Below are 17,022 nucleotides of genomic sequence, written 5' to 3'. Positions count from 1 at the left end.
GCAAATAATAAACAAACCTAGAATTGTGGTCATGGAAATAAAAACAAAGTAATTCAAAAAACAACAGACATGACCTAAGGGAATTTACTGGCTAAATGATTTTAGTTATGCATTTGACTCACAAAAGAGCTGGAATAACCCTGATACCAGGCAGGGTATCTTGCTTCACACATAGTTGCTTCTTCTATCCTCATCATTATCATTCAGATTCTGGTCACTTCCCAAAAAGCATACTTTCCCCTTGGAAAGATGCCACATGAAACTTTAATTCAGTGGAGAATAAGAAGATAGATTGGCAAAGAATCTGCAGATAGAAGCGCCTCTCAGGAAACCAGAAAATGCACAAGGGATACAATAGCCCAATAGATGAAGAATACCCGCAGTTCACAGTTTGGCAGACAAGACAATTTTCAAAAGTGGAAAAAACAATCTGGCAGGACACACTACTATACCGACTGATAACATCAATAGTTGTGGCTTCAGAGACACAGAGGCATTTTACCTAAACTATAACACTAGGACAATGAGTTGCCCTGGCTATATACATTCCCTACATACATGGGGATTGACTTGGGGATCAGAGAGGACATTTTGGGGGAGATGTCTATAATACAACTTGTTTGGAAAAAATGAGAGAGTTTAATGAACTGCAAAGCACCATGTGTCTCAATAGTATAAAATGACAACTAAAAAATACCTAATGTATTGGGCTGTAATTATACACTTTATAGGATCTTGGAGGTGACAAGCTACTGTTCCCAACCCTCATCAGAATGCATCTGGAGTATCATATTCACTTCTGACCTCCACATTCTAAAAAAAACATTAATAAGCTGGCATGTAACCAGAAAATGGCAATCATCATGACAAAGGGCCTTGGGATTCCTGACCTAAGAGGTTTACTGGTGGGAAATGAACATGGTTCTCTTGGAGAAGAGAAGGCTTTAAGGGGATATAATAGCTGACCTCAAGTATTTGAAGAATTATGCCCTGGAAGAGTGCTTGGACTTTCTCTGTTTGCTCCTAGAGGTTCTATATCACTAGGAGCCATGAACAAAAGTTACAAAATGACAAATTCAGACTCTAATAGAGCTTTCCAAAGATAAAGGGGTCTGCCTGAGGAAATAGTGTGCTACTCTTTACTGGGTGTCTTCCAGCAAAATTTAGATGGTCACTTGTCTAACATGGTTTTACTTAGAGGAAATTCTTGTTTCAATAAGAACAGGGATGAATTAAGGGATCTCTGAGGTCCTTTTCAACCCTGAGATTCTAGAAACCTTTTTGATTTCATAACTATAAAATACTATACACCTGTGAGTTACTATATGAAGTTTTTCTTCTAAGGAGTTCTTGTGCTTGGGTTACATAATGTGACCCATAGTATTTGTGAATTCCTATAATAATATCACATTTTAAAAGTATTCTAATTTATTTTTTAAAAATAGGTATCAGGAGGCATATTCACGAGACTTTAAGAAAACGCCATAGTGAGTTATTATTGTTCCTACGGCCCCAGCAAAACACACATTCCTGTCATCGTGAATAGAAAATTAATTTAACAGAGATAACATAATATGATGGGAAAAAATCATTGGATTTGGAGTCAACAGAAGTATTAGTTTAAATCCTACCTGTGACATGTTAGCTCTATGACTTTGGTATGTCAATTAACCTCTCTGAGACTTACTTTTTGGCACCTATAAAACAGGGGTATAACAACTTTGCATTCCCTACCACACAAGACTGTTACAAAGAAATTGCTATATGTAAATGTGAGTTATTACAGTGTCTAGGCCACCAATTAGCTAGCAGCCAATAGGAAAGCACTAACTAGATTTAAATTACAAGGCAATTCTCTCCCTTTAATTCTTCTAAAGTAGTCAATAAGCTTTCACTGAGTGTCTACTTTGTGTCAAACACCAGAGATACATAGACAAAAATGAAACAGTGCCCACCCCACCATGAAATGGGGAGGAGTAGAGTTATAACTGTATGTCTTTAAGCATATACAAAATAAATATCAGGTAATTTGGCACAGAACTAAAGGAAAGCACCAGCAACTGAATAGATCAATAAAAACACCTCACATAGGATGTCATTTGAGCTGAACCTTGAAAGAAACGGAGAATTCTAAGAGAAAAAAGGGTATTCTAGGAATGGGTTACACAGTCTGTACAGGTGATCTGTCACATATGAAGAATAAAAAGATGAGTTATTTAGTGAAAAGAACTGGCTCATCAGGCTGTTCTTGATCTTCTTGATCTTTGGATTCAAAGATCAAGTTAGCCAGATTCCTCTTACTCCCTCCAATGCTTTTTCATCCAATGAGGGTCTGTGGGCTGCAAAAGTAGAGGAAACTAAATGAAAGGCTTCCTAAAAGCGACCTTTCCCACCCACACAGAATTCTGCAGGTTCAGAAAACACAGAACCTTCACAGATGTGAAGGGGAAAAAATGAATTTTTAAAGCTACTTCAGCTAATGGAGCATGATACAAACTACGTTATCCTAGTGCATATGCTTCAGACGGCATCCTAAGCCTGCTATTTGCACATAAAGCAAAATACATAGATATTCTAAAAAGGAATTATTAGAAAATTGCATTTCATCAGAATTACCCCCAAAATAACAAAGGAGAAACCAAAGCAACGACTTGGGAAAGTGACTCAGTTTGAGTAATTACACATATAAAAGCTACAAAGCTACTTTCAGCAGACAGCTCACACAAAATGCGTCAGACCCTACAAGAATTTTTTATTTTACTGGGCTACAGTAAATACTTCATAATAAACTCCCACTACCTGGATACCATCACCTGAATAGGACACATATCTTCCTGAGTGATGATAATAGCACTTTCATTTGTAATGCAATGTTTGGCTAAAGACATTGCTTTTAAAGGGTAACAAATCAAATCCACAAAAGAAGCTTAGGCAAAGAGAAGGAAGGATCATTCTTTTCCTAATTTTTCAGGCAAACCTTTGAAGGGGAGTGGTAAGTGAATAGAAATTGGTAGAAAATAAGAAAGAGAATTACCTAGAGAACTGATAAAGATGGAAGAAATAAATAGATATAAAAGAATAAGGGAGCAATATCCTATACCTTTCTGCATAGGAAAAAAAATGCCCATGATGAAGGAGAAAAGGAATGGAGGGAAAGGAATGAGACCTGGAGAGGAAAAAGGGCAGGACAGGTATGCTAAAGCAGAAATGGAATAAAATGCATCATATATTTACCCAAGGATATTTAAGTTAGTGGTCCATAAAAGTTAAACATTTAAAAATGCTATCATATGTCAAAGTCATATTGTTTTTTCCAACAATAAAATTCCAAGAGTAAGAGATATTAGAGCCTCAATTAGCAATAGTCCAATATTTTCATTAAAGAAGTTATAGTCCCCATGGAATCAGTAGCTGCTTGCTTCGTGTCTGGTCTTAATATAAAATTGAATGCATATTTTTCATCAATAAATTATGGGCTGGAGGTTACAGGAGTACTTTCAACTTCCAGAACAAAACAAAATATTTCACTATTAGAAACTTTGGTGCTACCTTTGATTCCTCTCTCACCCCCATCTCCCACATCCAATCTATTATCAAGACTTGTCCATTTTACCTCTGCAAATTCTTAAATCTGCCCCCTCCCTTGTATTCTTACTGCTACCACTTTAGTATAAATTACATTTCCACCTGTCTGGATTATTAGGGTAGCATCCTGAAAGATTTTTCCATCTCCTTTCTCTTTGCCACTTTTTACAATTAGTCATTCATTTCTTGCCAGAAAGATCTATCTCTTTTCTCTTCTCAAAACCTGTGCCTCTCTACTATCTACTTAGAAAAGTTCAAACTTCTCAGTCTGACATCAAAGCCCACCACCCCACATTTCCTGACTTACTTCTTCCATAGTTCCCTCTTAGACTTTTCTACCTCTTCCTTTGGAATGATTCTTTGATTTTTAGACTTTCAAGTGATAAAGCTGAACAGATTTCACAATCAATATCAAATTAAATAAGGAATATATCTATAAAAGCTTGTTGAAAAGCTGCCACAGTAATGTTGAAAGTATCACATAACTATTTTTTTTTAAAAAATAGTATTAGGGTAGTTGATATTTTTCCATCCATTTCTTATTTGCTCCCTGTGTCAATTTCTCCTTAAAAGTTTTTATGGAAAAAATACAACATCTAGTGGCTTTTGAAAATAAGGTTTAAATGAAAGCATAAAAATTACACATCTTAATCATGTGGAGCTATATATGTTTTAATTTGGCATTAGATGGAAGACAGTGGTTGAAAGAATTCTTAGATGGTCTCAACTTGTGGGTAATCTGCCACCGTAGAAGGAGGTAGAAAATTGAGGAGATTGGGGGAAAGAGAAATAAAGAAGGATTAATGCTTCTTGGTCTAAAAAGAATTAAAACTGCTTTTCAAGGTTCAATCCACCATAAGAACCAAAAGGGTTGGGCTTAATTAACTGGTCAAGACTTAGAAAAATCTTAAGAACAAACTTTTCTGACAGTCAAGGTAGCAAGAATAGGTGGATGCTGTATTTCCCTGGCATCTCATTAAAGTATACATTCCTTGAATGCAGAGTCTGTTATTTCCATTTTAAACTCTTAGGTTCTAGCAAAGAGTTCTACATATAACAATTACATAATAAATGTTGAGCAAATTGCAAGTAATTTACTAAAATCTCTATTTCCAGAGTTGTTTAAAAGAAGCTGTTTTTTAGTAATTCACATATAATTGTTTCTAAAGGCAAGAGAGCTAGTCTAGATTGTAATGTCTGGGCTAGCTTTCTCTGGAGTCTGGGATCTGAGCTCGAACATACACACACACACACACACACACACACACACACGCATGCATGCACATGCACACACAGAGTCTCTCTCGAGTCTGCTCATTTCAAGTCCTCTCAGCCCTTACATACCTTAATACAATTATATCACTACAATACATTGAACATGTGCCAACTGTAGAACCATTATATCACCATACTAAGTATATGTGAACTAGAGAACCATCATCTCATCAATCACACTGAATTAACACCTTGTTGTAAATCCTTGTTTTAGGTATACTTCTCCAGAGTTTGGCCCTCTACACTAGATGGAGGGCAAGAAGGGAGAAAACAACCATTTTTGAAGCACTTACTTGTGCCAGGCATTATGCTGAGCACTTCATAAATATTAGTTCATTTGATCCTTGCAAAAACCCTGAAAAGTAGTCACTATTATTATTTTCATTTTACAGTTGAGGAAATTGAGGCAGGCAGAGATTAAGAGATTAAGGCTCACATTCCCCAACTGAAAAAAATGGTCAAAGGATATTAACAGAAAATTTTCAGATGAAGAAATTAAAGTAATTTCTAGTCATATGAAATAATTCTCTAAATCACTATTGAGTAGAGAAGACTACTATGAGGTACCACTACATACCTCTCAGATTGACTAGCAAAAGAGAACAATAAACATTGGAGAGAATGTGAGGAAATGGGACATTAATACATTGTTAGTGGAGTTGTGAACTGATCCAACCATTCTGAAGATCAATTTGGAACTATGCCCAAAGTGCTATACAACTGTGCATGCCCTTTGATCCAGCAGTGTCTCAACTAGGCTGTATCCCAAAGAGATTATAAAAAAGGGAAAAGAACCAACACATGCAAAACTGTTTGTAGCAGCCCTTTTTATAGTGGCAAAGAACTAGAAAGCAAGTGGATTTCCATCAACTGGGGAATGACTGAATAAGTTATGGTATGTGAATATAATGTAATATTATGGTTCCATAAGAAATGATCATCAAGATGATTTCAGAAAGGCCTGGAGAGACATGAAATGATACTAAGTAAAGTAAGTAGAACCAAGAGAACATTGTATACAACAACAACAGTATATGATGATCAATCATGATGGACTTGGCTCTTTTTAATAATGAGATGATCCAATAGACTTGTGATGGAGAGAACTATCTGCATCCAGAAAGAGAATTATGGGGACTGAATGTGGATCGCAACAAAGTATTTTCACTCTTTTTCTTGTTATTTGCTTGTTTTTTTTTCTTTCCCATTTTTTTCCCTTTTTGATCTGATTTTTCTTAGATAGTATGATCAATGTGGAAATAAGTTTAGAAGAATTGCATGTTTAACCTTTTAGTGGATTATTTGCTGCCTAGAAAAGGGAGGTGGGGAGAAGGGAGGAAGAAAAATTTGGAACACTAGGTTTTACAAGGGGGAATGTTGAGAAATATCTTTGCATATATTTTGAAAATGAAAATTTATTGTTAAAAAAATTTTAAAAAGAGATTAAGGCTCAGAACTCTAACCCTTATACCACCTGGCTGCCTCAATAATAAGGTACATATTCCTAGCTTGTCATTCCTACCCTCTGTGATTAGTTGAATGAATATATAAGAGGTGTAAGACTAAGAAATAGCCTTCATTTAGAGAAATGTCATCTGTTGCACACAATCATATTATTGTTTTTGACAGACAACAGAATGGTTCCATAGAAAGAAGGTAGAATTTGGATTCAAATCTTGACTCTGATCTTTACTGCAAGTGTGACCTCTGAGCCTCAGTTTTCTCCACTAGAAATTAGTAGATTTGACCTCCACAGATCTTTCTAATGCTAAATACTTATGATAACAATTCACATAACGTAAAGATTACAAAGTAGCCTCCTAATAAGCAGCAAGTTAGATCATCCCCATTTAATAGATGGTGAAACTGAACCTGGAAAAGACTAAATGTTCTACTCATAGGTCATATGGTTAATAAGTACAGAATCTAGCATCTGAATCCAGGTTTCACGATTCCCCTAGTCCAGGCAATTAAACTCAAAATTTTGGTCTTATCAGAATTAACCAACTCAGAGCATTCTAAACTCCACTTCCTATACCCTACTAAAACAAAGGACACTTCTAATACCTCATTTTTTCATCTCATAGCCTAATAACAATCATGACTCAAATCTAGTTAAATTTTCCCATCTTTCATTAAGAACCAAATCTGGTCTTGGCTGAGGTTTATGTTAACCCATGAGTTTAGAGGTTATTTTACAACATAAAACAAAAACAAAAAAGTCAACCTCTTATGTTGACCTGGGTGATAATCCTGGTTTGTTATTACTCTCCCTTTTCAGTGGGACATAAAGGATTTTAGGAAGGCTTTTTTTGTTGTTGTTTTATAAATATTCCCATGACTCAACACATCTATGAACACACAAAACATTCCCTGTGGCTTTCCTCCTGTTTGCTAACTCATTGTGCCAACAACCTGAACCAGCTTCAAATTCTACAACAACACAGCTGATTAGGCAATCTGTAATTTATATATGTTCACAAATATGTACCAGCATGTGCCTCATTTCACTCCTGCTAATCAGTATGGATTGTTACTATGGCATTTCCAATTGTTAGGTTTCTGCTCTATGGTACTTAAACATATGTCCTAGATTATTTTTTTAATCATTTTTTTGTGTTTTCTTGGCACCTAGACTGCCAACACAGCCCAGGACTAGGGGTAGGCAAGGAAGGCAGCTGTCTAAGGTGCAGCAAATGGGGAGTAGGAAGATGGTAAAATGAATGATAGCTTTTAATAGGACTTTATAAACACAATATTTTGAAACTAGCAAGAAAATTCTACTTTTTATGGGTTGAAATTTTTTTCGATGAGTTAAATTTTGTGGTACTGTGGAATGATCATTCATTGATATGTTGACATAGGTTTGAATCCTAGATTTCCACTCATTATTTATGTGACTTTGGATGAGTCTCTTCACTTCTTTGGCCTCAGTTTGCTTATCTGCAAAATTTAAAAGTTACTTTTTATTATTTCTGACGTTCTTTGTAGCTCGGTACTTTATCTTTTACATGAGAGCTGAAAACTGCAATTGTATATCAAGATTGCAATTTTCTAATTCAATCCCTCAAGTATTGAATGTAAATACTGTATTAGGCACCTTTAAACCATACTTAGCATATGCAAATATCTTGTTCCTTCTCTGCCTACCTTTCTTGGGCAAGCAGACTTTTTATTTGCTTTCATGAGCATGTTGGCTGTAGTGTTACTTTAAGAAGAGAGAAGATAACTGTTTCCAATAATGTATATAACTAAGGAGAGAAGCAAGGTCTATATGGTGCCAAGACAGATAGATTTTATGATCATTTGATCAGCTAGGTACTAGGGCCAAACAAATCCATCCACTCTGAAAAATGAATTACTCCAGTTGGCTGTATACAATGTTCAAATAAATCAAGCAACTGTCAAATCTCCCCTTCACATGAGACTGAGAATGTTTCCAATATTGCCTGGGTCATTTTCAGAGAAATTGATCCTCCTAATGCTTCAAACAACCACTGCATCTTGCTCTGTACTAGACAGTATCATTTGTGACTAAACCACTGAGACAAAGGTAAAATACTGCCCTTCCTTTTGTTAGTAGTAGTTTCTTCTCTGCTTTATTATGCTGTGTGGATGCAGTAAGGTGAGCTGTTGGCCAAAAAAATAATTGTTAAAATACTTTATCATATTCCACAGGGAAATTGTGGTACTTAACAGCAAATAATGAAGTGACAAGGGAGACCATGGCAGAATGGAAAATATATCTATTTGGGGTAGCAAGCCTTGATCTCCATTTGCAACTCTGCTTCCAACTGAATGTATTATCTTGAATATGTAATTTCTCTTTCTCTTATCCTCAGCTTCTTCTATAAAATGAAGACCCTGATTTAGATGATCTCCAAAGTTCCTTTCAGCTCAAATATTTTGTGACTATGTAACTATTAAAGATGCTGCTTCAACTTATTCATCATAGTTTCCATAGCTTTCTGTATCCCCTTTTTTAAAAATTTCAACTCCTTTTTCTTCCTCTACCTCCTAGAAGCTAAACTGATATAAATCCACATAGATTAAACCTATTAAATCAATTATATAGGTCTTCAACAATTCTACCAATCCCCCCTGAGTGGTAAAGTGAATCAGATCTGGAGTTAGGAACCTGAGTTCTAATCCTTCTTCAGACATTTACTACTTAGTGTGAGTCTAAGTAAATCATCTAACCTCTGTCTGTTTCATTTTCCTCAACTGTAAAAAAGGAAATAGTAATCTATCTCCTGGTATTGCTGTGAAGATCAAATCAGATATAAAGCATCTAGTACTTAATAAATGCTTGTCCTTCTGACTTCTTTATTCCAACCTAGACTTTTTTTCCCTGGACTTTAAGAAAACTCTGAATAGAGGAAGGAAGCCCAAGAGAATTAGAAAGCATCCAGAACAAACTCCAGCATATTGGGCATTAACATGTAATTTCAGTAATGCAGGTGCTCCAATGGGTTGAATTAGTAGGATGTGAAAAGCCAGTGATGAGAAGATCCTAGAGAAGCTCTAATCTTATTTCTATCATTGCCTGCTGAGCCAGAGGCATTCATTCACATGTCATTTAACATTCACATTCCTCGTTTTTAAACTTACATACAGCAAAAGAATCTCTCCCAGTACTCTTGCTAGCAGTGTTTAATAAGATGGTACTAAACATGCTGTAAAAATTATTTAAATGCTTAACAAAAATCACCAATGACAGAAACAATATCCATATTCCTGTCTTTGTGCCTTTAAACCCTAGACCATCCCACAATGTTACATTACCTGTGCCATCTAAACAATTATCATTTCAGTGAGGAAAGAGGCAAATAGTTAAACTGTTACAAGAAATACTTAAAAAAAAAACCTCAAGGCAATCTGTTGTCATTGGTGCTTAATTTAAAATGTCACTGCTAAAAATGTTCACACATCTTATTCCATTAGCAGTGCATGGATTTTTACAGGATGGTCAGAGACTTTGTTTTTCTGGGATTTGATGAACAGGAAGGAAGTTTTCCCTCTCTTCACCTGCAAGGACCCAGGGGCAAGATTGACAAGGATTCGGCATCTAAGACTACTTTATTTATATAAACAAATACCCACATATCATATGGGTATGGCATAACCTGAATCTACACCTACTCATATGATGGTCATTTCTCTCCAGTATAAATTGCTCATTAAGTGCATCCTTCTACTAAGATTCTCAGATAAAGAAAGAACTTCAAATTCTGTACAGTGATTGGTTCATTCGTCTGTCACCAATCAATATCAACAACATGATCTTTATAATATATAAATAATTAATATAATAAAAATAACACTACTAGCCTTGGCAAAATGCTTTTATTTGAAAATCCCAAATTCTAAGCGTGGGGAGAGCAAATTCAATTCTTTGGAAATATAGGTTTATTATTGTCATCACGCATTACTAATTAGCAGAATCTTTCATAATCTGATAACCATTCCACTTGTTTTAGTTGAAAAAGAAATCCATTAACTTGACAGGTCACTGGAAAACCACCTCTCAAAAATTGCATTGTTTTACCTCTTAAGCAATTCAAGATTTCTAGGAAAACATTTCAACAATTCAGGTTAACTGGTGGCATGTCTGAGCATCCAGGTGACTGTTAGTTTATCACTAAATTAGGGTAAATTTAGAATGAGTGTTTATTAGGAGAAATGTAATGTAAATAAATCAGTTTATGACTATAACAACACCAAAAGAAAAAAAAAATCCCTTTGAAATTTCTTCCTTGATCTTACTGGAAGGTCTCACTTTTGTATCCCAGCTGTTTAAGTCTCCAAAAGCTTCATGTTTACAAATTTTTAAACCTCATTTCCTGAATTATAGCTACTCAGTTTCTTGGATAAACTGAAATTTTTTTCTTATGAGGAGATAGGAGCTTAAGGAGCCCACAAAGTGCACTTAAAGGCTTCTTTCTCTTTCGGCTAATTTTAGCAATTTGATGAATGCATTTGCTCTATACCTACCACCTGCGCCTAATTCTATTTCCTCTTGAAAGGCTCTGCCTCCGGTCTCTTCAGTATTGTCCTCAAAGGTGTTTGAAATCGCTGCTCACTACTGGAGCGAACTTTCGGTAGGGTATCTACATTGAACCAGCATCTGGGGTGGACTTTCGTCTGCAAATGTCCTGCTACCTCAGCTAACCACAATTACTGTGGAGCTGAGAGCTACTGAGAGATTTTTCTGGACATTTAATTAGTTATGGGAAAAGAAGAGGCTGAATTTGACAGCATAAGTGTGCCACATCTCCGCTCTTGTAGGGTTGGACAGGAGGAGATGCTACAAAGGGCTGCACCTGTAACTACTTAACCAAGCCTGCACCTGTGCTCTGGAAAACCCAAGGAAACCCCATCTGCCACATGATCCTGACATTTCACACGATACAGGGAGGAGGCATCCGCCGGCCGAGGCTACATCTGGATCTTACCCTTTCCCGATGCCTCTGAGCCCTGATGGAGAAAAAAGAGGAAGCGCCTGCCCTGTGGACTCCCTTCCAAGACTGATCAAGCTGGTGCGGAGTTAACAATCCAAAAGCTCGCCCCGCTCCTGCGCCCGCCTACCCCCATCCCCCACGGGAGGGTAAGCGGCTTAGAGCATGGATTGAGTGAGGGTCTGCAGCAGGAGAACTAAAAGACCTTACAGGGAACTGGAGAGAACCCCAGGTCCGCGGACGGACGGAGCTCATGGAGGCGGCGCATCCCCTAGCGCCCCGTCGGGCACCCTGACACTTTTCCAGACTACTTTGTTGTCACCCTGCGGAAAGAAGAGCCCCCCCAAAAAAAAAAGATGCTCCGGGAAGAACTCTCCGGGCCGTGGAACCTTTCCTCGGGATGTGCCATCACCACTAGCACCCCCTGGCCTCGGTAGCCAGCCCCCTTCCCTTTCTCAGCCCTGGGGCTTGCTCCGGGAGGCAGGCAGCATCCTCGCCGCCCTCCCCGTTGCACCGGCTCCGCATGAGCCCAAAGCTCGGGGGGCTGGGCTGTATCCGCTGGAGAGGGGGGCGCGGGACGGCCAGGGGCGTTTACTGTTCATCAATTCATCTACAACGCGATAGAATCGATTCAAAGGCATCTCTTACCATTGGACCTCCGGACAATATTCTCCAGAAACGTGTTCTGAGGGGCAACCAGCCCCCTCCTGCCCCCAGCCATAGTCATCCTCCCCGCAGTTCTGGGGTTGGGGGGGAGTCCCGACTCGGCTTCTCACGGCTGCAGGAGGCTAGGCGCGGGAGCAGCGCGCGATCCCCGCTCGGAGCTCCCCATGGTCTCCGCTGGGACCCGAGCGAGCTGGTGCAGCGGAGGCGGAGGCTCCCTCCAGCAGCCACCCTCGCTTTCTTCACGCCTCCCTCCCTCCAGCCCGCCTCGCAATGCACTCGCTCCCAGCTCCGCTTGCTGCAGCTGCCTCCTAGGTGAGGGGGGAGGGAGGGGAGGGAGGTTCGCCCTGGTCGGCAGCGGCCCCTGGCGGGCGCAGCTGCTCCCACCTCGCCCCGGGTGCCCAGGAGATGGAGACGCTGAGCAGGGTGGCTCGGGCGGAGGATGCGGCGGCGGTGGTGAGGAGCAGGGGTAGGGGAGAGAACAGGCAGGCTGGGGCAGGAGCGCCACCCCCTGGACAGAGCCTAGAAGAGCCGGATGGAACCAGGAGATCAGGATGCTTCCACTGAGTGCAAGGGGTTGTCCCTAACAGTTTTCTTAGCTGTGAGATCTGAACTGAGCCTCAGTTTCTGAAACGGTAAAAACGGGAATTAAAAAAAATTGTGCTGCTTTCCTCAAAAGGGTGTTGTGAAACCCAAATAAGAGAACGTGTATATAGTGATAACATATGAACTTCAAATGCAAGTTTGTTTGGGGGAGAGAGACAGAGGTTTAAGGATCTCAGAGTTAGTCATCGGGGACCTCAAAAGACCCTCTAATCCAACCCCTTCATTTTAAAGATGAGGAAAGTCAGGCTCAAGGAGATTAAGTGAGTTAGAAAATATATTTGAAGATGAGTCCCGGGGAAAAGAATAGCTAGCATTTACACAGCACTTTAAAAGTTTCCAAAGTCATATATATATCTATATGTATGTAGTTTCATTTGATCTTCACATCAACCCAGGGAGGTAGGTACTTTTATTATCCCCATTTTGTAAAAGAGGAAACTGATACTGAAAGAGATTAAATTACTTGCCCAGAGACACAGAGTCTCAAATTTAAGTAAACTACCCCCAAAATAAATCTTTGGTTTAAAATGAATGCCCCCACATTTAGTTATTCAGGAAAATCACTCTAAACCAAATTTAGTAATAGTGGCCCAATGACAATTCCTACTTTCTAGGTGAGGATACGGGAGCTATTTTGTGTGTGTATCATTCTTTTTTGTTCCTCCATGATAGCTCTTCAAATACTTGAAGAAAAATCTCTGTAAACAAAGCTTAGGTTTGGTTCATGTTTGGAGTGTCCCAAAAAGGGATTAGCTAAGTCTTTCCTAGAAAGATTCTCAATGCTCAACTAAATAGGGTATGGGATGGCAATTTTTTTCCTCCACCAAAAAAAAAAAAAAAAAAAAAAAAAAAAAAAAAAAAGCTTAGAACACAAAAGAATCATAAGCATACATTGAAAAACACTTAAAATATATTCCAGTTATCTATATATAAATAAATAGATTTGATGTTTCTTATTGTTATGTCTGACTTTTTAAGATGACCCCATTTGTTTGGAAGGAGCTTTTTGGTTTATTTGGTTTTTTTAATTTTTTGATAAATATACTGGAGTGGTTGGCCATTTACTTCTGCAGATCTCTTTACAGATGAGGAGACTGAGGCAAATAGGGTGAAGTGACTTGCCCAGGGTCACCTGCTAGTAAATATCTGAGGCTAGATTTGAACTCAGGACAATGAGTTTTCCTGATTCTAGGTCCAGCACTCTATTCATTATACCATCTACTTTATAGATATTGACATAGATTCTCTTTGTCTCAGGAGATTGAATCTTAAAACAGGAAATACTTTATGAGATTGCTTAACAAGCATTTCACATTCAACTTAGAGCCAGACCCCCTGAGGAATGCTTTCAAGGTCCATATCTTCTGGTCTCTCAGAAATAGATGAGTTATATACCTGTTGGTGGTCATCCAGCATAAAAGGTAGCTGGAAACCAAACTTAGAAACATCTGTCTCTTAAGAACCCTGTTTGATCATCCAGGCTCAGGGAAAGAAAGGTAAAGAAGAGACAGCCAAAGAAATCAGAGATATCACCAGTCTCTAATCACAAGACTTACTCAGGCAGAACACACAATGACTGCTATATAACTTTGTCCATAACAGTTGCTAGGAGATGTGAAGAGATAGGAACTGTCCTTCACTAGAAGTCTGAGTTTACTTGAGAACCAAATGACATAGTGGGAGAAAGACAAGAGAAAGACAAACAGTGAGCAGAGAGAGCAACAAAGACAGACAGAAGCAGAGATAAAAGGAGAAAGACAAAAAGGGACCGAGAAACAGAGACAGAGACAGTCACTCATCTTAAAATCTCATTTAATAGGTACCTATTTCAGCTCAATCATCTTCACCATTTTATTGTCACAGGGATTAAGGGACCAAGCAGGGACGTATGGCTATAAGAAATCTTCAGCAGTAGACCAGAGTAAGTGTTCAACCCCAGCATCACACCCAACCATCACTTGGGAACAAAGAATTAAATGAGAACTTCTGATATTAGATTTACTTTTGCATGAGACCAGAACACACATGCCATTGGAAATGGCCTGATGGATCTAAAACTATATTATATAGCCATGATCATCAAAACCATTTGGTACTGGTTAAGAAAAAGAGTAGTTGATCAGTGGAATAGATTAGATTCACTGGACAAAATAGTCAATTACTATACAATCTAGTGTTTGATAAACCCAAAGACCCCAGATTTTGGGATAAGAATTCACTATTTGACAAAAACTGCTGGGAAAGTTGGAAACTAGTATGACAGAAACTAGCTATTGACCCATACTTAACACTGTACACCAAGATAAGGTCAAAGTGGGTTCATGATCTAGGCATAAAAAATGATATTATAAACAAATTAAAGAACATAGGATAGTTTACCTCTCAGACGTATGGAGGAGGAAGGAATTTGTGACCAAAGAAGAACTAGAGATCATTATTAATCACAAAATAGATAATTTTGATTATATTAAGTTAAAAAGTTTTTGTACAAACAAAACTAGTACAGACAAGATTAGAAGGGAAGCAATAAACTGGGAAAACATTTTACATTCAAAGGCTCTGATAAATGTCTCATTTCTAAAATATATAGAGAATTGACTCAAACTTATAAGAAATCAAGCCATTCTCCAATTGATAAATGGTCAAAGGATCTGAACAGACAATTTTCAGATGAAGAAATTGAAACTATTTCTAATCATATGAAAAGGTGCTCCAAATCACTATTGAGCAGAGAAATGCAAATTAAGACAACTCTGAAATACCACTACATACCTGTCAGATTGGCTAGAATGACAGGAAAAGTTAACGATGAATGTTGCAGGGGATGTGGGAAAACTGGGACACTGACACATTTTTGGTGGAGTTGTGAATGAATCCAACCATTCTGGAGAGCAATTAGGAACTATGATGGAAAAGTTAGCAAATTGTGAATATCCTTTGACTCAGCAGTGTTACTACTGGGCTTATATCGCAAAGAGATCTTAAAGAGGGAAAGAGAACCACATGTGCAAACACGTTTGTGGCAGCCCTTTCTGTAGTGACTAGAAACTGGAAATTGAATGGATGCCCATCAGTTGAAAAATGGCTGAATAAATTATGGTATGTAAATGTTATGGAATATTATTGTTCTGTAAGAAATGGCAACAGGATAATTTCAGAGAGGCCTAGAGAGACTGACATGAACTGATGCTGAGTGAAATGAGCAGAATCAGGAAATCATTATACACGGCAACAAGACTATACAAAGATCAATTCTGATGGACTTGATTCTCTTCAACAATGAGATGATTCAAACCAATTCCAATTGTTCAGTAATGAAGAGAATTATCTACATCCAGAAAGAGAACTATGGGAAATGAGTATAGACCACAACATAACATTTTCACTTTTTCTGTTATTGTTTACTTGTATTTTTGTTTTCCTTCTCAAGTTTTTTTTCTTTCTAGATCCAATTTTTCTTGTGCAGCAAGATAACTGTATAAATATATATACATATATTGGATTTAATATATATTTTAATATATTTAACATATATGGAACTACCTGCCACCCAGGGGAGGGGGTGAGGGGAGGGAGGGGAAAAGTTGGAGTAGAAGGTTTTGCAAGGGTCAATGTTGAAAAATTACTCATTCATATATTTTGTAAATAAAAATCTATACTAATTTTTTTTAAGGACTTGATGCTGGGACCAACCAGAGGAGGCAGGATGAAGTCCCATCATTATACAGGCTCCCATATGGTCACCCCCTCAAGACCCAGAAACTACCACAATTATTCTCATTATATTTACTTAAGAATATCTAGTGAGAATGCTCTCACTATCAAGTAGGCTATTCTACTTTCAGATAATTCTAATTGTTAGGTAGTTCTTTTTAATTTCAAACCTGAATTTTGCCTCTTTGAAGCTCCACTGTATCACTATAAATGATTGTGAAGTAAGTACTTACTTTCTTATTACTTAGGATAAAACATTTAATCTCTATGAATCTCAAATTATTCATTTGTAAGACTAGAAGATTGGACTAGATGGTCTCTAATGGTCTGTAAGTTCTCACAGTCTATGATTCTGTGAATTTAAAAAGGCAACAAATGAGATACAAAAAAAAAGTAGTATGAAATAATGTCGAGAGAACTACATTTGAAGTCAATCAGAACCTAGTATATGCTAGACACTGTGCTAAGAATCGAGGGTACAAAAAAAGGGCAAAAGTTGGTTTTGGCTATCAAAGAATTTACTTTCTGGGCTGCTTTGGGGAGGAATAAGAAAGTCAACATGCAGACAGTTATATATCTATATTATAAATGCAAGATAAATAATCATCAAAGGTAAAATTAAATAATTAACAAAGGCAAAAATAAAAGAGATTGAGAAAATCTCCCTGTAAAAGATGAGGTTTTTGCTGGGACTTGAAGGAAGCCAGAAACGCAAGAAGAA

General features: G+C 37.8%; 1 protein-coding gene across 2 annotated transcripts in view; it reads right to left on the bottom strand.

Annotated features, from left to right (window-relative positions):
* KCNH1 (potassium voltage-gated channel subfamily H member 1) overlaps positions 1 to 16,157 on the bottom strand; it is a 507,978-nt gene extending 491,821 nt beyond the window's left edge. For both annotated transcript variants that reach the window (XM_051998447.1, XM_051998446.1), the window contains exon 1: positions 11,967 to 16,157. In XM_051998447.1, coding sequence (XP_051854407.1) covers positions 11,967 to 12,045 — 79 coding nt within the window. In that variant the 5' untranslated portion in view covers positions 12,046 to 16,157. The remainder of the gene's footprint in view (positions 1 to 11,966) is intronic.
* Positions 16,158 to 17,022: the final 865 nt, after the last annotated feature.

Source organism: Antechinus flavipes, chromosome 4 (assembly GCF_016432865.1).
Source record: "Antechinus flavipes isolate AdamAnt ecotype Samford, QLD, Australia chromosome 4, AdamAnt_v2, whole genome shotgun sequence".
Lineage (NCBI taxonomy): Eukaryota > Metazoa > Chordata > Mammalia > Dasyuromorphia > Dasyuridae > Antechinus > Antechinus flavipes.
The sequence above is the reverse complement of the archived record's forward strand: the minus strand, read 5'-3'. Positions and strand labels throughout refer to the sequence as shown.